Source organism: Rhinolophus ferrumequinum, chromosome 12, assembly GCF_004115265.2.
Source record: "Rhinolophus ferrumequinum isolate MPI-CBG mRhiFer1 chromosome 12, mRhiFer1_v1.p, whole genome shotgun sequence".
NCBI lineage: Eukaryota > Metazoa > Chordata > Mammalia > Chiroptera > Rhinolophidae > Rhinolophus > Rhinolophus ferrumequinum.
The window spans coordinates 55,847,956-55,869,861 of NC_046295.1; the positions used below are offsets into that span (position 1 = coordinate 55,847,956).

The 21,906-nt window shown below is 42.3% G+C and overlaps 1 protein-coding gene across 2 annotated transcripts in view; it reads left to right on the forward strand.

Moving 5' to 3' along the window:
- Positions 1-21,476, forward strand: part of NR4A3 (nuclear receptor subfamily 4 group A member 3) — a 39,001-nt gene extending 17,525 nt beyond the window's left edge. For both annotated transcript variants that reach the window (XM_033122601.1, XM_033122603.1), the window contains exons 6-8: positions 4,032-4,231; positions 6,378-6,556; positions 18,283-21,476. In XM_033122601.1, the coding sequence (XP_032978492.1) occupies positions 4,032-4,231; positions 6,378-6,556; positions 18,283-18,530 (627 nt within the window). In that variant the 3' untranslated portion in view covers positions 18,531-21,476. The remainder of the gene's footprint in view (positions 1-4,031; positions 4,232-6,377; positions 6,557-18,282) is intronic.
- Positions 21,477-21,906: the final 430 nt, after the last annotated feature.

A 21,906-nucleotide genomic window follows, 5' to 3' on the forward strand; every position in this document is an offset into this window, starting at 1 on the left:
CACCCAAGGAAGAGTAACATTCTAAGGGGACATAAAATATTCTTAGGACATTTTACATAGTTAGCCTGGACTGACAGTGAGATAGAGTACATATCAGATTCCACACTGCTATGAAAGCATCACATTGCTAATTTTTTAGGGCTGGTGTTCCCATTCAAATAACTTATTTTAGGCCCAGGCTGTGCCTGAAATCTGACCTGTACAGTCATGTTACTGCCATAGGAAATGTGTAGACTCATTTTAGTTTCAATGACATCCATTGTTGTTTGCAGGTCTAGATTCTCATTCGGGTGCTTTGGTGAAATTAACCATTAGACATTAGCTGTCAGTAAATGTAATACTGTGTCACTGACTAGTGATAAAGCCAGATTTTTGATGGATCAATTATCCACATAGGCTGGAACAAAACGTTAGCATAAACAAGAAAAAAGACTCATTTCTAAAGTCTTCCACTATTTGGCCTGTGTTTGAGTGGAATGATCAATAAACAAATATTTTTAGATTTTCTTTGGTGAACTCCATACCTGCCTAGCTCTGAGACACGGACGTACAAGAGCACAGAGACAGAAGTGGGGGTCTGGCTCTTCCAGCTCGAGGTCCAGTATTCCTTAGTGAGGTTTTTATGAAGGGCTAGGCCAGACAGAGAAAGAATCTAAAATGTTTTATGTTTCTTTAAATCTTGTGTTCAATAGAGGGAATACTTGGTTTATCTTTTCCCTCAGCATTGGATGCTGACGCTCCAGTCACCCCCAAGTTACTGGTGGCTCAGGCTTAATCCAGTTTGGCCCCAGAATTCTAGAACATGGACTAGAGTCACTGCAGGTGAGGCCCCCAGGGTCTGGCTGGAGTCTGGCATGCCAGGCTCTGCTGGCTTCCCTCCTTGCTGGGCTCCATCAGAGAAAACCGCACACATAGGACAGGCAGGGCCTGTATTTCCCTGTGTGCAGGATGCACACAATGTGAGCCCAGCAGGGGCAGAGGCCTGCAGAGGTCCCGGGGTGAACACTAAGCACTCTGGAGGATTCTGAGCAAATATTGGAGGCAGAGAGATTATTGAGTTGTGAGCCATGGTCTCAAGGAAATCAGTGCAAGAGGGAACCGTTAAGTCTCATTCCCAGGAAAAAGTTTACATCCTTTAGCCTTTCTCTCTCCATTTAACACACTATTTTAAAACAAAATAAAGCTGAATCAATGTCAAATTCTAGGCAATCATATCATACCTGGTGTGATTAGCAACCTTTTTCATTGAATGCAAGAGCCATCACATGGAACATTCACCAGGATAGATGACAGTCTGGGCCATAAAACACACCTTAACAAATGTAAAAGAACAGAAATCATACAATGTATGCTGTCAAACCACAGTAGAATTAAACTAGAAATCAGTAACAGAAAGATAGCAGAATGCAACAACCAGAAGGAATCTTAAGGATCAGCTAGCCCAGTCACTTCCTACATTAGAGGCAGAAGCAGAACCAGAGAAGTTAAGTGATTTTGTCTAGGGCTGCACAGCAAGTCAGTACCAGAGCCTGGGGGAGGACCCCATGACCTGCTGCCTCTACTCCACATTACCACTCACTCGGGAATGTCACACGTAGTGCTGTCAGCTCCCTTAGGTGGTTCTAAGCTGAATTTTATCCTGCCCTTGGAGAGCATATGGAATTAGATTCATATTAGAGGAGAAAGCAAAAAATAATAGAATCCCTTTTTTCTACTCTCCTCCTATTAACAGTATATGAGCTGAAAGGAAATGGTGGGAAGTGTCTATGACACCAGGATCAGGCTGCCATCCTTGAATATCCGTGGGAAGGAGTTCTCCTAGACTGTGCTCCCATGGTCCATTACATCACAGAAATATCCAGGGCCTCACAGAACCCAGGCCCTGCCTGGGTGGGACAACTGGGAACAGAGGAGACAGGGCTCTGAACAGGACCTGATGTTACAGGATCCTAGAGAGTCAGGGCTGAAAAGTAGAAACCATCTGGTTCAACCCCTTCCCCCATTTTATAAATATGGAAACTGAGGGGCAGTGAGAGTTCCAAGTATCATAACTGTTATCAGTCATTGCTGTCATTGTTTGGGAAGCATGTCCTATGTGTGAGACCCTTCACATGTATTATCGCATTTAATCATCGCAACAAAATATTGAGGAAGGTATTGTCCCTGTTTTAGAGAGGAGAACATTGAGTCTCAGAAAAGTGAAGTCATTTACCCCAGATAACTAAAGTAAGCAGCAGAGCTACATTATTTCAAAAATTGGGTGCTGGATAAATAAATCTAGGATTAAAGTAGCTGGGCTCCTTGTCTGATGTTTCTTTTGTTATTTCACGGTACGTCTTGGGAAAGCACAAAGGTAAAAAAAGATCCAATTAAGCCAAGTGCCTCATTCCCTCATACCTAAGTAGTTCTACAACAAGTACCTGGCTGCCTATTGGCTGTTTCTCCTCCAGCCAGGTTAGGGCTAACCTAGTCACTCCCTTGACTATTCTTTCATTGAACAATATTCAACAACCATTTACTGAGGGTCAATTATGTGCCAGTCACTGTGCTGCTTGCAAAACATGGGACCAGATGAATACATATCTGGACACCTCCAATTAGAGCAAGGCAAAATACTTGTGAAAACTCTCCGGCAGTCTCCTAGCTAGTAACATCAGACGAATTTCCAGCCAGGACGGGTAGGACTGGAAATCACAAGGCCACTTTTAAGTCTTGGCTGTACCACTGTTGGCTATGTAACTCGGGGAAATCTCTTTAAAAAGATTTGTCTGAGCCTCATTTTTTTCATCTGGAGAATAAAAATTAAAATCCATGCCCCACGAGTATTAACGGAGTGAAGGGAGGCAAAAGCGCATCTGGCTGTTATTGTGAAGGGAATGATATGTATGTTGACATGAGTGTTTCTGCTTATCTCTTAAGTGTCTGTGTGGTTGGTTGTCCCTTGATTATTACCTTGCTGTATCAATCTTCCTGCCTAAAAGCAGGCAAGATTTTTTTCCTGTGATTCAAGCAAAACCCTGACTCTACGAGAATATCCAAAAGCTGGGTATAAACTTTATTCCCACTTAGATTTTTCTTCTCCTGGGACCTTGTAGGTCAGTTCTGTCCAATAGAATGTTCTTATGGAAATGTTCTACACCACAAGTGGTTGTGGAGCTCAAAATATGGCTACTGTGACTGAGGGACTGAATTTTGTATTTAATTTTCATTAACGTAAGGAGCCACAAATCCTAACTCTGATGGCACACAGCAGCCTGGGCCCTGCCAAGGAGACACCCAGCCCCCGCTCCCCTTCCTGGTTTGTTGTAGCTCACAGACATCCACCTACAGGAAGCAAAAGTCATTCTGTTCTCCTGTTGGTTAATTCTGTGATCCCCAAACTTCAGCGTGCATGAGAATTACCTGGATGTCTTGGTGAAACAGTTTTTTGGGCCTACTCTCAGAGTTTCTGATTCTGTCAGTCTGGGGCAAGGCCCGAGATGTTCTTTTCTAGCACATTCCCTGGTGTTGCTGATGCTGCTGGCCCAGGGACCACACTTGAAGAACCACGGGTTAACTAAGCATCTTACTTGAAGACACCTTAATGGAATCAGTAGGTGCTGGAAGTCCACTCGGACACAGACCCCTGGGGAATTGGTTCTCAACACTGGCTGCCCTTTGGAACCACCTGAGGAGCTTTCAAAACTCCTGAGAATTAGTCTACACCCTAGACCAATTAAATTAGAATCTGTGTGGCAATGACCCAGATGTGTTTTTTAAAGCTCCCAAAATGATTGCAGTCAAGATTGAAAACCACTGCACTAAAGGGACTTCAGCAAATGTCTTTGTCTGTTTAGTAACAAAACTCACTCTATGTATATCACAGGGATGTTGTGAGAATCAGATGAGACTGAATGCAAAAGGGTTTTATAAACTGTGGGACTTAAACGTGAGGATTTGGGCATAGACAGTCTTGGAAGGGACAATTTGCAAGTGATGCTCTCATCCCCGTTGAGCTGAGATGACGCTGCTGTCTGTGGTTTGCATTCTAGTACTGCCCCACTGACCACGCCACTGCGGGCACCGATGCTGAGCACGTACAACAGTTCTACGACCTTCTGACAGCCTCCATTGATGTATCCAGAAGCTGGGCAGAGAAGATCCCTGGATTTACTGATCTCCCGAAAGAAGATCAGACTTTACTTATAGAATCAGCCTTTTTGGAGCTGTTTGTTCTCAGACTTTCCATCAGGTAATTACTGTTATTTTACTGTCCCTTCAGTCCACTCCTTCTTTTAAAGAAGTTGGAAACTGCTGTGTTTGTAAATGAGTCATCAGGGAAAAGTCTGCTCCAGAAGGAAATGTAAAATACGATCAGGCATTAAAACATGTTAAGCAGTGGGTAGAGCACTGGACTGGTAGCCAGGTCTCCTGGGTACTACTCTCAGTTCTCATATGGACTTGCTGTGAGACCCTGAGCGGGTCGCTTGCCTTCCTGGAAGTTCAGTTTCCTTCTTTGTGAAATGAGCAGGTTGGGTTTGGTGATTTCTGAGGCTCCGTGTATAGCTCCAGCTTTCTGTGGTTCTAGGAAGAGGCTCATGGCGCATAAAGGATTTCCTGGGAACAAGTATTTATTCTGAACATTGCTTTTACCTCACAGTTTCTATTTATAAGTCACTGTTCTAGTACACGAGATGGGGCTCTAAAGAGTTCCCACAGCTTCTCAACCCCCAGTGTTTACTCCAAGAGAATAGCTTCTCAGTCAAAACTCTGGTTCAACCCGTCAAACTCAGTGACACCAAACACCAAAGCAGAAGTGATTTTTCCAAAAGGTGGAACCCAGGACCTCAGCTCATCTCAGGAAAGTCCACATCATGTAGCATTTTAAATTCCATCTTCCTTGTCTCCTTGCAGGTATGTGTTTTTAGGAGATGGTACCAACCTTTCACCAAGTATTATAGGAAAAAACATTCCTGTTCCCCTCGGTCTCTTCCATACCGCTCCCTCCCCAGCTTCATACTGTGTTACCAGAAACTCTTGTTTAAAGTGCAGATTCCCAGGCCTCATTTCCAGCTACTTCGGTTTGAAATCTGCCTTTTAAACTCATGCTCCGCGATTCTGATGCCGGTTGTCTTGAGGACCAGGTTTTAAACTCTGAGCTTGAACCACACTGTCCTTGTGAGCCGCTGTGGAGGGATCTGTGGCAGAGACAGAGATGGAATTACAACTAGTGCCAGTAATTAGCCTCATTACAGCTAATCCAGTGAGCGCGGGAGCCAAGCCAGCAATGTGTCCTGTATCAGGCAGGCAGCAAAGGATGAAGTAAGTGACGAGCTGCCTGCCGGCGGACACCATATATGTCCTAACCACCAGGTTTTCTCCTGTGTCTGGCCCTCAGAATGGCACACACGTGGTGCTTAGGAAATACTTGCCAAGTGAATGAATGAGTGAAGCTGTCCATCTAAGAGGCACAGTGAAAGAGATGCTGCTTGTTAAGGTAGTCGGCTGAAAGAGATAAGTGTGTGACAAAAGATTTAAAAACTAAAGGAAGGCTAAATTAAAGACTACATAGAATTCAGAATTAGTTCCACCTAATACTCACTGAGACCCTCTTGTGTACGAGGCACTATGCGTGGGCTTTCAAGTCCTTTTTTTTTTCTTTATTTTGTAGCAAGTCCTTTCTTGTATTTGATTCCCACAACCATCTTAGGAGGTAGCAATGAGAACTCCTGTTTTATAGATAAGGAAACGGAAACCCAGAGAGAGTTAAGGAGTACCCAAGGCCCCACAGCTACGTGGTGATGTCCAGCTAGAAGTTCCAGAATATACACTATCGGGGCAGATTTAGAAATAGCCCTCCTGCAGCCCCACTGGCAAAAGCCAAGAAGGTCGTACAAACGGACTCCTTTCACTTGAGGCCACTTTGCAGTTTGGGATGGAATCCTGGCACTTACAGGGACTTGGTGTTTTTAGAGTCTGCACCATGGAATTGTAGTGTCTAGTCTCGGGCCTCATCGGTTTTTGACATTTACGAAATGAGGGAGAAATCCTGGCGAAGGAGCACTGAAGGGAACGGTCTGGGTGCAGAGAGAGGTGGCGCTCGGGCCTTCATCTCCATTGTCTGTGTCCGCGGGCCAGCCAGCAGCTGAGTCCAGCAGCTTCCCTGCGCCTGGTGCTCACCAAGGAAGTTAGTTAGCATAGAGAAGCGGTGGTGGTGGTTTATCCCAGGAGCACAGTCTTGTTCGTCAAGGGTGTGGGGGCAGGTTTCACAGCACCACACGGGCTTCTGAATGCTGCCCCACGGCTGTCTGGATGCCTGTGTGTTACGATGCTGTCCCATTGCACGGACTGAACAGACCTATTAACACCTTCCCTTCACCCTACACGTTCTCTTGTAGGTCGAACACAGCTGAAGATAAGTTTGTGTTCTGCAATGGACTTGTCCTGCACCGACTTCAGTGCCTTCGTGGATTTGGGGAGTGGCTCGACTCCATTAAAGACTTTTCCTTAAGTTTGCAGAGCCTGAACCTTGATATCCAAGCCTTAGCATGCCTGTCAGCAATGAGCATGGTCACAGGTAAGTACCACCCTGCCGTCACCGGAAGTGACCATGTTCCCTTTGCTCTCCTCTCCTGTGTTAAGGTGCATTCTGGCTTTGGCTGTCACACACACCAGAAAGTGAGGAAAATGACTGCCATTTTTCTGAAATCTACTACATTTAATCTAGTTTAAACAATGAGGCGTATATCTGCAATGTTTTGTCATGAACTTTTAGGAAAGAAGATTCCTAGTCTTGAGTTATCATTGTAACGAACCCAATGTGTGAAAATCTAAATTTCCACAGGAGTTCTGTTGACAGTTGGACTAGCTGCTCCAGGGTTATTTGTCCAGAGGGTTTCAAAGGAAGATTACCTTAACCAGTCTATTCCTGTGGAGCAGAGTGGCACGTCTTCCCCTCTTCCCTGTCCTCGACTAGTGACCCATATAAAACACACCTTTATTTATTTACAACTTTATCTAACAACTTTGATTGGCAGTGCGTTGAGAAAAAAATGGGTATTTGTAAATAGCAAAAAATGGCTCAACTCAACAATTTTTAAAAGTTAAGAAACAGAGCATAAAACATATTCAATTTCTATATTATGCCTTTCTCTTCCTAGATGTCTCTCCCTTTCTATCTTTTGGGAAATAAAGGATCCCAAGGCAGAAAGAGAGAGAGAAAGAGAGAAATAGAAAGAGAAAGAGGAAGAGAAAGAGAAAAAGAAAGGCATATCGGGTAAGAGAGGGAATGCCATCTCCCTGTGGCCGCGCCTTTGCTCCTTCATACTTTCAGTTTCCTGTTTGATCTTATCCTTCTCAGTCACACTGGGGCATGATGAGGCAGTGACAGCAGGTAGAGACCCCAGAAGAGGCTACCCAGACTTGGGGCTCACCTCCCATCCTATTCATGAGCATGAACCACAGCCAGTGCTTTAGGACTAAGAATTGAGGTTCAGATTTGATACCCTCTTGACTGTAGAAAACATGTTTTTCAGGCAGGTGGTGAATTTCACAGAGGACCAAATGCATCCTTTGGCACAGATGGGCCCTTCTTTCTGATACATCAGAAATGTGTGTTGTTTCCATGCACTTTCTTGGGACATCTCCTGTTAGCTACAGTGAGATATGACTGAGTACCTTAAAAGGCTAGGCTGATTCATCATATAATGGTTTACATGAAGGCAAAGAAAAGTAAATGGCATGGACTACAGTAGGAATCAGACACTATCTTGTTCCCTAAGTATTCCAAGCAGAACCCCATCTCCTCTGTGTCTTTGGTCCTGTAAAGACCAAAGAAATTCCCTTCTTTTGATGGGAGCTGTCAGAGACTTCCAAGGGAGCCATTAACGAAACCAAAATAGAGGCAGTCTCCAAGAGTATGGATTCCATTTAGAGGGCTTTCAAATGGCATATGGGAGCCCCCTGAAGAAAATAAGCATATTGAAGGCACAAGCACATTACTCCAGCAGGACTGTAATGAAATTGCTTCAAAGGCTGCCTTTCAACTAAATCTCTTCAGCTCAATTTGAAAAACCATTCAGCTCTTCCTAGGACAGTGAAACATTCAAAACTAGAAAGTGTAGAGTTTAGTTAAAAACAAACAAACAAACAAAACAAAACAAAATAAAAACTAGAGCCAACCTTGGCTTGGCTTTCTGGAAATAAAACCAGTACGTTGCCACATCTCTGGAAATGGGTGTTGATTCTAGTTAATCAAGTGTTCATTGATCTGGGCACTCTGCTGCATATCAGTGGGTTTTCAGAGATGATCACACACATCCCTGGAGGAGACAGAACTTGTAAAGTAATGCATGTGATATAGGTGCTGAGTGCCATGGTGGGGATGCAGGAGTGGGTACAAAGTGCTGAGAGACCGAAGGTAGGGGTGGTCGTGTCCAAAGAGGTAACACGAGCTGGGCCTTGATAAAAGCATACAGTGTTCCAGGCTAAAATGGAAGGAGTGAGATTTCTAGGCATAAATGAAAATTTGCTAAAGCCATTGAAATTATGGTTGTCCTAAGTTTCAGCAAGGAAATGTCTAAAAAAGTAGAGTGATGGGAAATGAGACGGGTATGATAGGTAAGGGTGACACAGGACATGAAGAACCTTTCACTCCTAAGTGAGAAGGTTGGAGTTTCTCTTGAGAGCACTGGAGATCTACAGAAAGCTTTGTCCAGAGGAGCATCGTGGCAAAGTCTGCATTTTAGAAAAATCTACCCTGACAGCTGGTTTTGAGCACAAACTAGCAGGCAAGAGCCTAAGAGGGAGAAGTTCAGTCCAGGTGTGAGAGCTGTAGTTTAAGAGGAAGGTCCGAGGCGTATGTCTTTTTGTGTTTTACTGTTTAAGTAGAAATTCAGAGACAACTATGAGGCCAGGCAGCCCCAACCTGGAGAGATTGGGCAGCTCAGGGCTGAGAATACGGCGTAGGAAGGAGGAGAGGTGTGTCAGTGCTGTCACTGCCTCCAATTTGCTGCGGTGTGTCCTGTAGTTACATCTGCTCAGCCTGGCTGCCCATTTATGTGGAGACTGGCTCAGACAGGAGGCAGTTGGGCATGGCAGAAATAGCATGGGCTTTGCAATCCAGCACTCCCAGGTTTTAACCTGGGGTCCTGTATTTAATAAGTATGTGCCATTGAGTGATGCATTTTATTTCTCTGTAAAATAGGGATAAGAACATCTATTCCATGAGGCGGCAGTAAGGATTACGTAAAGTTAGGTTTGTGATGCAGCCAAATTGGATTCAGAATGGGCACTCAATCCATCCTGGAAGGATGGTGATAGGGACTCCCTCAAATGTGGCACATGGCTGCCCCCTTCCCCTTGTGAACCCCAGAGAGCCCCAGGTCAGTCTCAGTGGCATGAGGACACAGGTGGTGGCTTTAAAAGTCAGTATGTGTGGTGAATATCTCCTTGGGTATTTGAGAGAGGCTCAGAGAAGGACAGTGATGTTGAAGGAATTAAGCTGCACTTAAAATGGGCCAAGTCTGTTAGGGTGTAGTTCCATTTCCTGTCCCCAGCCCTGCCAGCCTGCCAGAGCGGGTTGTTAGAGGTGCTGTGGGTATAACGTATAAGAAGCCCCTCTGCTCTCATTTCTGGACCTCACAGTATTCTCTTTGTGATTTGCTCTCTCTGGGAGGGAGTTTGAACTGTGTGAGAAAGCCTCAGGAAGTGGCAGAAAGGCGATGCCTGGGAAACAGCAGTGTGCGTTGTTGTGGATATTAATTTTTATTTTAATATGGGCTCCCATGAAATCTTGACTTCTGAATAAGCTCCATTGATCATACAGGGTGATTGTGGAATATCAGTTGGGCTATTGGCATCAGAAAATACATCCCCAAACCGCCTGCTCCTACACAGAGAAGAACTCACAAAAAGGAAATGGGGTCTTAGAAGTCTAACCAGTCTTGTTTCCAGGAAAATTATTAAGAATCTGGATAGTCTTGGTAGTTTGCACAAACACGGCTTTTTTTTTTTTTCTTTCTAATTCTTTCTTTTCTTCTTCCTCTGCCTCTATGTGAAAAACTAAGTGGTGAGGTGGGGCAGGAAATGGTTTCTTTCAGATCACTCTCCCTCCCTACAGTAAAAGGGAATTCCCCATAGTTGTGGTTGTCAAATGTTTTTAGGTTCCTGTTCATTTACCCTGACTGATCCCTTTTGCCAGTGCCACGTCCCTGTCATCAGAGTCATGGAAAAGCTCTGTTTCTGATAGGGTACCAATGAGGTGATATCTAGTTGCAATTAATTATGATTAATAAATAAGAAGCCCCTCAAATAGAAAATTTGTGTAAGTATCCATTCATTCAATTTTATAAGGATCCATTCATTCAGTAAACAGTCAAGGCCTTCTATATTCAGGTATGATGTCAGTCTCTCGGGATGCAAAGATGAGCAATGCATGAATGCTGCTGTCAGGAAAGGTATAGCTTACAAGAAGTCATATGATGATGATGTAATGAACTCGATGTATGGTGGTTAGTGCTCAGGTCCTGAAAAGGGACAGATTGAATGCAGGGGAAGTCCAGATGACTGCTAAGTTTTTGGGGGTGAAGAAAGGTGGAGGTGCTGGTCATGAATGGCTTCCCAAGGATTTGGCATGTACACATAGACGGAGGCCATTCCAGATCAATGTCCTCCTTCACCTTTGGGGGAAAAGCAAGTATGGTGGAGTTCATTACATATGCTTTAAATCGCACACACGCCTGTCATCTCCATAGTAAGAAGAGAAACATTACGAGTGCAGACTATTATACTCAATGACTGACTGTATGTCCTGTAGTGAGCATGAGCGTGAGTCCGCTGTGGGCCCCAGTCTCTCTGCTTCTGGTGCTGAGAGCTGCACTTTGGGGAAATTTAAAGGATTTTTAGAGGAAACCAATGGTTCTATGTGATGTTTATCTTGTGGCCTAGTATTATGACCTAACCTCAGAATAAAATTTCCCCTGTAATTAAAAGGGAAATCAGACTGGAAAGGCAGGTTTGGACCAGATAGATGGTGGAGGGACTCTTGAGTGCCCAGATGCCATTTTCCTCATCACTGCGCTAAAAGAATGTTCTCCATGGCTTTGTTTTCCTTACTCCAGACTTCTGTCAGCTGAGAAACTTGACTCCTTTCTTTTCTGCCGATAGTCTTTTTCCTGGTCTGATTAGGACATGAATTCTAAAATTGAGAAAGAGGAAGGAAGGCAGAACCAGGGGCAGAAAGCCATGAAGCAGTGACCTGGCAAGACCAAGCAAGCGCTGATCCTGCCCACACCTGTCTTCCCAGAGTTCCCCCACTCACTCGAAATGGTTACCTGGTTACCCTGGTTGTGTATCATGTATAGCCATCAGCTACATTGCAAGGAAAATTAAGTGTAAAATTGGTGGGGCAATGTAGTTTTTCTTAAAAGGTAGGGCGGGGGTCGGGAGGTTGTCATGGGGTTTGGAGATTAGTGATCCGAGTTCAAGTCCAACTTGCAACTTTGGGCAAGTTTCTTACCCTCTTGGAATCTGTTTTCTCATTTTTCACAAGGATAATGATGGCTACTTGCAGGTTTCTTGTAAAGATGGAATGAGCTAATGTGTACTTTACAGAAAAGAATATTAGACAAACCTTCATTATTATTATCCTGAATGTTATGTGTCTTAATTTCAGGAAAAGTTAGCTGTTCCCCTCTCTAGGAATCCATAAAAAATGTTCGTGCATCCCTACAATTGCATATATACATATTAAGTAATTTCTTTGTGTTTCTCTTTGCAACTAGACTGTGGGTTTCTTAAGGGCAGGGAGAGTCTTTTCATCTTTATAATTACTTTAACATTTAAAGGTGTCTGGCACATGGCAAATATTGGTTGAATGAATGGGTTAATTGTGAATATCAGAAAGTCTCCCAAATTAGGAAACTCTGAATTAATTATTTTCAGCCCACCACTCTGTTATTAGAAAATAGACTAAATTCCTGAGAACTACCTTATTTCGATTCATATTAATTCAGAAATATTAATTGAGCATTTACTATGTGCCAGGCTTATAATCCCTTACCCTCGGAGAGTTTGTGCTCTCACTGGGGAGACAGACAGACTAAAAAGCACTCTGACAGCCTCAGCACAGGCTGCCGGCTGACTTGTAGTTTCCTGATTGGTGTGTGCTCGGCGCCTCTGGGACTGCCCGTCAGTGAAGGATGTTCCACAGCACATGAGAACTAGTAGTGGCCTGACTTCCCAGAGAAGGAAGTGGAGCTCAGAGCAGAAAGTCCTGTTTGTTGGTGTGTGCGCTACACACACCTGTCTCCCCAGGAACCCTCTTCTACTCCCCGTTGGCCGGACCTGTGTTATTGTTGTCACTGGGTTGGCCTGTGCCCTGAGACCTGCTCAGAAAGAGGAGCTGCTTTTCCTCACTGGGCTCCTAATGGTCCCATCATCCCTTTCTTCACCCTGTGCTCCTTGCCATTAGGAAGAGGAGTTGAGGTTTCTTACGTGGGCCTAAAAGGCAGAACTGGGAACTGGAGAAAGGCAAAACTTAGCTCAATGTAAGAAAAACTTTCCAACAGACAGAACTGTTTGAAATTGGAATAAACGGCCATGGGGAGTGAGTGCCCGTCTTGGGGAGTGAGGTTTACAAACGGAGACTAGATGAACACTAGGTGTAGACTGGGTCAGGAATCTTCTGGGGACTAGGAGTGACCAGAGCAGACGTCTCCGGCTTATGTGCATGCACATCACTGGGCATCTTGTTACACTGTAGATTCTAATTACGTCGGTCTTGGGCAGGGCCTGAGATTCTGCACTTCTAACAAGCTCCCAGGTCATGTTATGCTGCTGGTCTAGGGCCCACACTTGAGTAGCAAGGGACAAGGGAACCTATTGGTCACTAGGAGCCCATCAAATTAATAACAGCTTCCATTAAAAAATATGTGGTGTCAGGCACTGCGCCAAGGGCTCTATGTGTGCTCTGTTATTTAACGTTGTTTAGTAAATAAATTTGAAAGGACTTGAGATGCATTGCGGCAGAGATGGGAAGCAGAGAGACCAGTCAAAAGCTATTAAAAAAATGTGGGGAACAGATATTGAAGATCCGGTCCAGAGGCAGTGAGATTGAGAGGAGGAGATAGATGCAAGGACATCACAGCGATAATAACCAGAGTTCTTGCAGTGGATTAAATATGATGGGCCGGGGGGTGGGGGAGAGGGGACGAATAGTTAAGAGATGATTGTTAGAGTCATGGGGAGGATTGTGGAATCATTCACCGGCCAGCTCAGAGAAGGGGCAGAGTTGAAGGGGCAGTTAACAAGTGGAGTATGGGATACAGAGGATACTTACTAATACCTAAATATTACTATATGCGAGGTATTGTTCCACATAACTCACATATATTAATTCATTTAATTCTCACAACAACCCATGAGGCAGGTTTGAGCCCTATTTTACAAATGTGGACACAGACCGGAGTCGCCCAGCTAATAAGTGGCAGAGCTAGGCTTTTATATCCTGGAAATCTGGTTCCAAAGCGTCTGATGTGGTAGGTTTCTGAGTTTATAAAGTTCTTGACGGTTGCTAGCTTCTTAATAACTTTACTCTGAGCAACCTACACATTTAGTGTTCATTGAATCCTATTCTACAGGTCTTTGACCCTCCATTTACATATTCGTTTAACAAATATTTATTGGGTGTCTCCTATGTAGCAGGCTTGGTGCTGGAGATACAATGGTGAGCAAATACAGCCCAGGCCCCCATGGAGCCTACGTTTAAAGGAGGAGGCAGGCGATAAGTCACACAAGCATCTGTGTTCAACCTGTTATGTGCTTCAAAGAGAAAAAAGAGAGTGCTATAGGGGAACATCATCTAGACTGGGAGTAAAAAGAGAAGTTTCCTGGAAGAAATAGTTGATCTGTGATTTAAGGATGAGTGGATCTTGAGGTGAAGAGGGAAAAACACAAGCACAGACCTAAATAGCTCTATTACGTCACTGAATCTCTCCCCCTCTCTTCCCTCCCTCCCTCTTTCCTTCCCTCTGGCATCTCAAGCCCCAGATGCTCTCCTCTTCCCTGCTTCCCTTCCTGTCTCTCTTAGCAGAGGTGTCCATGGCTTGGATAGCTAAAATCCACAGGAATCCAACAGCGTCTTTAGATACTAACACCATGCGGGTTCGGAGTGTGATCTGTTGTCTGTTTTGTTCACAGCTCTGAACCTCAGTGGCTATAACGTTGCTTGGCACAGAATAGGTACTCAATAAATATTTGTTGAAAGACGTAATGAATCAATTAGTTAATTAGGTACACAAAAACTGGGAGGAAGTTACAGAGAGGCTGAGATCATCTCAGGATGAGGAGGAACATTCTAACATAATGTTCAGGGCCACCTAGTATCATAGAAATGTCTCCATCGACTTGGAGTGAGAGAAATTAACCACTTGTTAATTTGGACCATGGGTAAGTCACTTAACATTCTGAGCCTTAGCCTTCTTACCTATTTAATAAAGATCATCTTTGTCTTGCCTAATTCAAAGAGTTCTTGGGAGGATATGATAAAATAATCTAGGTAAAAGAGTGTAATAGAAAGTGCTTTTAAATATTATCAGGGTGAAATACTGAACTCCCACGTAGTGAGCTGGACTCTGGTTGCTGGTGTCTGGCATTCTCTGTGGTATCTTGTAGTGGAAAGTCTTGTCTTAGGTGGGAGTTTGAACTAAATGACTCAGCCTCTTACAACTCATGTAGACTATGATTATGACACATAAATCCATGACTTAACCATTACTTAATCATTTCTACAAGTAGTATTTTAAAGTTATAAATACGTAAAGCTGAGTTAAAATACGGAAGTACTGGATAAAAATGATGTTGTTCAAAATGCAAGAAACATCAAGAAGCTTGTTTTGTTTAATGGTGGACAAAGATCTTAAACTAAAATCTGTGTGTAATTCTCTAGGAAGGGGGAAAATCCAAATGTCTAATTTCCCCCAGAAATTTATGAACTCTCTGAATATCAGCTCTGCAGCCATGTTTACCAAGCTGCAAGAAGAAAGGATGTCCCGTAAACAAAAATGTCTGTGATTGGAGTGGTGTGGAATTTCAAATTACTAGGAAGCTCCTACACACTTAGTGACTCCCTAGTGATCTGGAAATCTTGCTAGCTTCTGGCAATAGTTTGCATGGAGACTGAATTTTATCTCAGCCGCTTTTACAAAGTAAAGAAGCCACAAATCCAGTAGCTGTTCAAAACAACAAAGAAGGTGTCTTTGGCTTCTAACAGGAGCGTCTCTGAATTCCTCAAGGAATTCCAGGCCTAGGGTTGATCCAGCTGGCAGGAGGTATCGATCTCCACTTGAATTCACTGAATAAATAATGGTTGCCATAGTTATTGAGCAGTCACAACTGGTTGGAGAGCAGGGAAAAACTCCGAGGCACCTTTTGTGAGTTTGGCCATGAGAAAGTCTGGTTATGAGGTTCCATAATCAACCCCCTCCCGAAATCTGGCCAACACATGGTTCAGTTTCTTTATCCTGATAATGAATATGGGATCTTGAATATAATGCAAGACAGGAGGCACTGAAAGAAAGGGAAAGATTAAGTCAATGGACTGTATTTTATTCTGGGAAAAGCATCCCTCCTTGGGTTATGAACTAATTTAATATATCTCAGTATTAATAGAATGAATGTATTATCAGCAAGACGACTGAGCATGCTACAGCTACTAGAGGCTTCACAAAGGACCAAATCCTTGTTTTTCTATTTTAACATTGCTTATTATACAAATAGCATTAACCTGGAAATTTTAAAAGAAAGGAATTATCGGACATTCTCATAAATATTTTCACTTTTCTTTCATCCTTCTCTATATGCAGAAATAATTTTTGCATAGATGTAATCATGCCTAGATACTATTTTATATTCTATTCTCTATTTAATATGATGTTATATATTTTTCCATTTTGCTTCATAGCCTTAGTATTTGTCCTTTCTAATATCTACAGAATCTTCCATTATGTGGATGGACCATTTAACAGTTCCCCTATTCTTCCACCTTTTATCTTTCCCCAGTTTTTAAAATAGATAATGCTATCCCAAATGTCTTTATGCATAGTTTTATTCTTCTGTTGAATTTTTCCTTTAGATAAATTCCCAAGAGTGGGATGACTTGGTCAGAGGCTATGAACATTTCATGGCTCTCGAAATTTCCTACCAAATTTGCAGTCTGCTTTTCTTTTTGCTTTCATAGTCAGGACACCACTGCAAGCTGGATTACTCTTAAAGTTCACTCTTGGGTGCTTCTTCTGAGACTGAAACAAGAGGACTGTGTATTTAGTAAAAACAAAGCACAGAGGACAGGTTTGCATCTGGATTGATTAGCTAATAGTTTCCTGTGGAAAGCAAAATCATACATTCAAAGCTTGGGAATTGGGGGACTTCATTGTCTTTTGTTTGACCCTGCAGTTACCAACCCTTTGCCATGGGTCAGGCATTCTCTCAGGTGCTGACTGTACCGTGCGTGTTGACAGCTGACAGAACAGTTCATGTGTCATCATCTTAGTTGAGCTTCACAATCTCCTCTGGAGGTGGGGTTTTACAATTGTACTTTTTCTTTTGATTTATTGTATAATATTTAAGACACATGGAAAGGAAAGAAGAATACAACAAAGACTTGCAGATCTACCACCCTGTAATCCCCATTCTCCTAGGAAGACATTGAGCCTTAGAGAGATTAGATCACACCAGGAGCAAGTGACAGAACTAAAACTGGAAGCCAGGTCTGTCCGATTCTAAGTCCAGTGCCCTTTCTCCATATTATGTTGCACTGAGAGGTGATGTCTGTGAATTATAATCCCTGAAATGCTGCTGGCAATACTCAGGGTTGTACTTTAATATAATAACACATCAGACCTGGAAGGGACCTTAGAGGTCATTAAAGCCAACCTCCTCCTTTTAGGATGGGCCCGAGAGAAGGAAAAACTCACCCAAGCCATACACAACTAGCCCAGCTGGAGAAGAATGCAGATCCGATTCTTGGGTCTCCTTGTATTTGCTGCAAGAAAAGAAAATGATGTCTTGAATAGGTGCTTTGATTTTCTAGTGATTTTTCCTTTAAGGAAATAACTTTCCTAACAAAAATATTCCCAACTAAAAAAATAAATTAATGTGGGGAAAATTAGAAACTAAAATGTGATTTCCCATTGGATGGACGTCTTCCATCTCTCAAGAATTATTATTTTACATGTACACGTAATGAGAGATGAAAACTCTGACTGAGATAACCGGGGCCAAAGTCTTCTCTCAGGAAAGAGGCTCTGATATCTACATGCTGAGGGAGAGCAAAGGAATTGGTACCGGATGTCAGGCTCCTTTCTCATTACAGGGAGATGCAACGTTGCTCTGGGTTGAGGCCAGAATCTGCCTCAGAAGACTGGGTTCAAATCCCAGCTTTTAGCAGCTGTATGACTTTGGGAAAATCACTTGTATCTTATACATCAAATAAGAGATCATCATATTTGCCATGGGGATCATTTTATATCTTGTGTTACAAAACTAAGATACTGGTATTTATGTCTGGCTACCTTAGAAAATGCCTGCACTGCCTCCTTCTGGGCCCCCTCCCTTTTCTTTGACTTGGCCATCTCCACAGCTGGAGGACGTGTATTTTATACCGACTGCCAGGTATAGGTCAAGAGGTGTTTCAAAAGGGGCGGGGGAATACAAGGACAAGAAAAGCCGGACCCTTCTCAATGCTGGTGGGCATGAAAACATGAGTGAGCTTTATATTGGGTCTTGCGGGGCAGCCCCGATTAGCAGATGGCACTTCTAGCCACCACGTAAGTCTGTCAAGATGGGAACATGAATTCGTTGGCCTGGATGTGATGCTAGTCACTCTGAGAAAGAGTTACCTCCTGCCACAGCTTTTGTAAGACCTCAACAGGATAATAACAACGCTGTCATGCATTCAGTGTGGCTAAATGCTGGAAACTGCATGCTGCATCTGTGTCAATCCCCTAAGTGGGTCTTCCCAGAAATCCAGAATTGGATATGTTATTATCTTCATTGTATAAGGAAACGGGGGCTCAGTCAGAACTTAAGGGAAGAAATGTAGGGACTTACTCCAGGGCACACAGTGAGTGACAGACTAGGATTCAGACCCTGGTGCTGTTTGATACCAAAGGGCTTGAAGTACCACTAAGAGGGAGGGCACTTTGATTGTAAAATGCAGAACAGGATACGGCTTTGATTAGGGGATTCCACATTTCTTAAAGTGTTAATAGCCTCCTAAATGTGCCCTCTTCTATCCCTCTGCAGAACGACATGGGTTAAAAGAACCAAAGAGAGTGGAGGAGCTATGCAACAAGATCAGAAGCAGCTTGAAAGACCATCAGAATAAGGGACAGGCTTTGGAGCCCCCCGAGCCCAAGGTCCTGGGCGCCCTGGTCGAACTGCGCAAGATCTGCACCTTGGGCCTGCAGCGCATCTTCTACCTGAAGCTGGAAGACCTGGTGTCTCCACCGTCTGTCATCGACAAGCTCTTCCTGGACACCCTGCCTTTCTGAGCGGGAGCTGCCTGGTCTGCCGGCGCCCGCTTGCTAAGCAGCAGACGGATGTGTCTGGACAGCTACCTAGTTCCTGTCCTTCCTTAAGAGGAAAAGCAGCTCCTGAGTAAAAGACTTTTGGTTTTGGTTTGTTTTTTTTCTGGCACTTTTCCTTACAACCTAAAGCCAGAACACTCGCAGAGTATTGTGTTGGGGTTGTGTTTTATATTTAGTCTTTGGGGTTGGGGTGGGGGTGTTCTAGTTCATGAGGGTTTTCTAAGAAATTGTTAACAAAGCACTTTTGGATATTGCTATCCCAGCAGGGGTGAAAGAAGGATAATATAACTGGGAATACAATTATAGTTGCTTTGTATTTAAAAACAAGAACAGCCAAGGGTTGTTCGCCAGGGTAGGATGCGTCTTAAGATGACCCCTTTAGAATATACTTCCTGTATCAAGGGTACGTATGTGGTGCAAACAAGGCAGAAATTCCCTCTTCTTAATTTCTTCCTTCCTTTATTTTAACAAATGGTGAAAGATGGAGGATAACCTATAAATCAGACATAGTAAAATGATAATGGCTGTTCGCTTCCATATACAAGTGCAATTTTTAAAGTGCTGTCTTACTAAGTCTTGTTTATGAACTCTCTTTTATTTTATATAGAAGTAAAAAGGAGGCAGTCATATTAGCCAATGACACACGCTACTTTCCTAGCAGAGGCTTTGTCCACCTGCTCTATAGAACCTTTCTGAGGTATGGTCCGTCCAAGATGTCAGGCCATTCTTAATGGATCCAGATCCCTGCCCTGACTGTCCAGCTGTCCCAAAGGGGGCTCAGATTGTACAATGGATTGCATACAACTGTTTTGGTTGTGTCGAATCGACCAGACAGAGTTCCCCAAACTCGCTTTAGTTGTAGCAACTGACTGAGATGTTCATTCAGAAGCCCAGGAGTGTTCTGTGAGTCTCAAGTGTTTGATCCCTAGATAAGAACATGCAAATAAGTAGGAGGAACTGGATCATACAGGGTAAACACCAGGGGTAATAAGGTTTTTTAAAATATATATAATTTAATTTTTGTTATTGGTTAAAGAGACAATTTTGGAGAGCAAGCAAGTCTTATTTTTAAAAAAATAGTATGAATGTGAGTACTAGAAAGGATTAGTGGGCTGCGTTTCAACATTCCGTGTTCGTACTCCCTTTTGTATGTTTATACTGTTAATGCCATATTACTACAAGATAATTTGTTGCATAGTGTCTTTATTTGTATAAACATTTGTATGCACGTTATATTGTAATAGCTTTGCCTGTATTTATTGCAAGACCATCAGCTCCTGGAAGCTGAGTTACAGAGTACTTAAATGGGGTGTTCACAGTAACTTGGATACACCAATTAGAAATTAAATAAGCAAATATATATATAAATATAGCAGGTTACATATATATTTATAATGTGTCTTTTTATTAACCATTTGTACAATAAATGTTACTTCCCATGCGGTTATTTTATGGTTCATTTGCAGTGACTTTTAAGGCAGTACTGTTTAGCACTTTGATATTAAAATTTTGCTTATGTTTTGCTAAATTCAAATAATGTTTGAAGATTTTTAGGTCTAAAAGTCTTTATATTATATATTCTGTATCAAGTCAAAATATCTTTGGCCATTTTGCTAAGAAACAAACTTTGAATGTCAAACTAATGTCACAGTAGTTTTTGTTAGCTTTAAATCATTTTGAGTTAGTCTTTTTAAAGGAAAAATAACAAAACTATGCTGTTTATATTGTCATTAAATTATACAATCAAACAAATGCCAAATGAATTGCCTAACTGCTGCAAAGGATAACCCAGATAGCAAATCATATGTGTTTTTTTCCAAGAGTCATTCTGATATTTGATCATGTATTATGTTTGTGAGCTTTTATGGAAGATTATTATTTTTATATCAAAATGATAGGATCTGAAATGTTAGGATCTTGGAATGTTAGACTTGGAAGGGGCCTGACTTGTCAACTAGTTTACCCTACTTCCCCTGAAATTCACAGAGGAAAAAACTGCGGCCCAGTGCAAGGTAAAGAGTTATCCAAGGTCAAACAGCTAATACCAGAATCAAAACTAGGACCTAATTCTCCTTTCCATAGTCTTTTTACTCAACTTGCTGCATCTATAGGAAAACACGCTTTTAAAAATAACCACTAATACTTACATTTTACCTGATGATAACCATGAGTAAAGTAGTACTTTTGCATTAATTTTTTGAGCTTATGTGCAAACATAATAAACATTATTAAATATCAGGAAAGCTAACATTTCATACAAGATAGCTTCAGACCAAATTCAAATTGAATTTGCATAAATTAGAAGCACTGTGCATACATAACCCTTTTGTGCACCGTTAGTATTGGAAAGTCAATCCTTGTTTTTTTGTCATGTCTGCAAAAGAAAAAAGAAAACAGAAAAACAGAGCCCCAGAGAAATGCTGTTCCTTTTCATTTTGACACCCTTCAGATTTAAGCAAAAGACTCTTTAGCCGTGATGTCGACTGGCTGGGAGGAATGAAGAAGGTTTTTAGTTATAGGTCCAGATACTAGTGTTGAAAATAAAGATAATAGCCAGTGTTCTTCCGTCTTCCATAGTTAATGACAACTATGAGAGCCTCCCAAGTCATCTATCAACTCAACTCTTTATTTTATTTTATTTTTTTTGGTCTTACTATTGACACACAAGTTTATACAGAGTGGATGACCAAACCAGCTCAGAAGAGGACAGCAAGAATTAAAGCAGGTGATTCTTCCCATGTGGGAGAGCTCTCTTAGTATGAACATGCCTTCTGCGGGCAGAAATCAGGAATCCACCAGCTGTTAATGGAGAGTGCCTTGCTTTTATTTCAGACAGCAGAGTTTTCCAGAGTTTCTCTGCTCCTCAAACAGCATTGCTCTTTAGTGTGTGTTAACCTGTGGTATGAAAGAAATGCTCTTGTACATTAACAATGTAAATTTAAATGATTAAATTAAATTACATTTTATCAATGGCTACTGGTGTGTTGAATATGCATGCTTCATTTAACAGTATTCTCTTAATCATTTATATAATGTTTGCTGTGAACTCTTACACACGTCCCCAAATGGATTTTTTTAAAAAGGCTTACTAATGCTGAAAAATTAATAGGCATTCCAATTGGAAATATATTTAAACCTCACTGATTGGGGAAAAGGACATTTTAAATTCAATAAACATTTATTGATTACTTCCTGTGGGCAAAACACTGTTGGGTAATTTGAGGAGATACAAATGCACAGTGTGTGAAACTGTTTTTCTTCCAACTATGTACAACTTAAATGGAACTAACAATTTGTTGACTAAATGTATTCTTCAGGGGTATGAAGGATTTATTTCTAT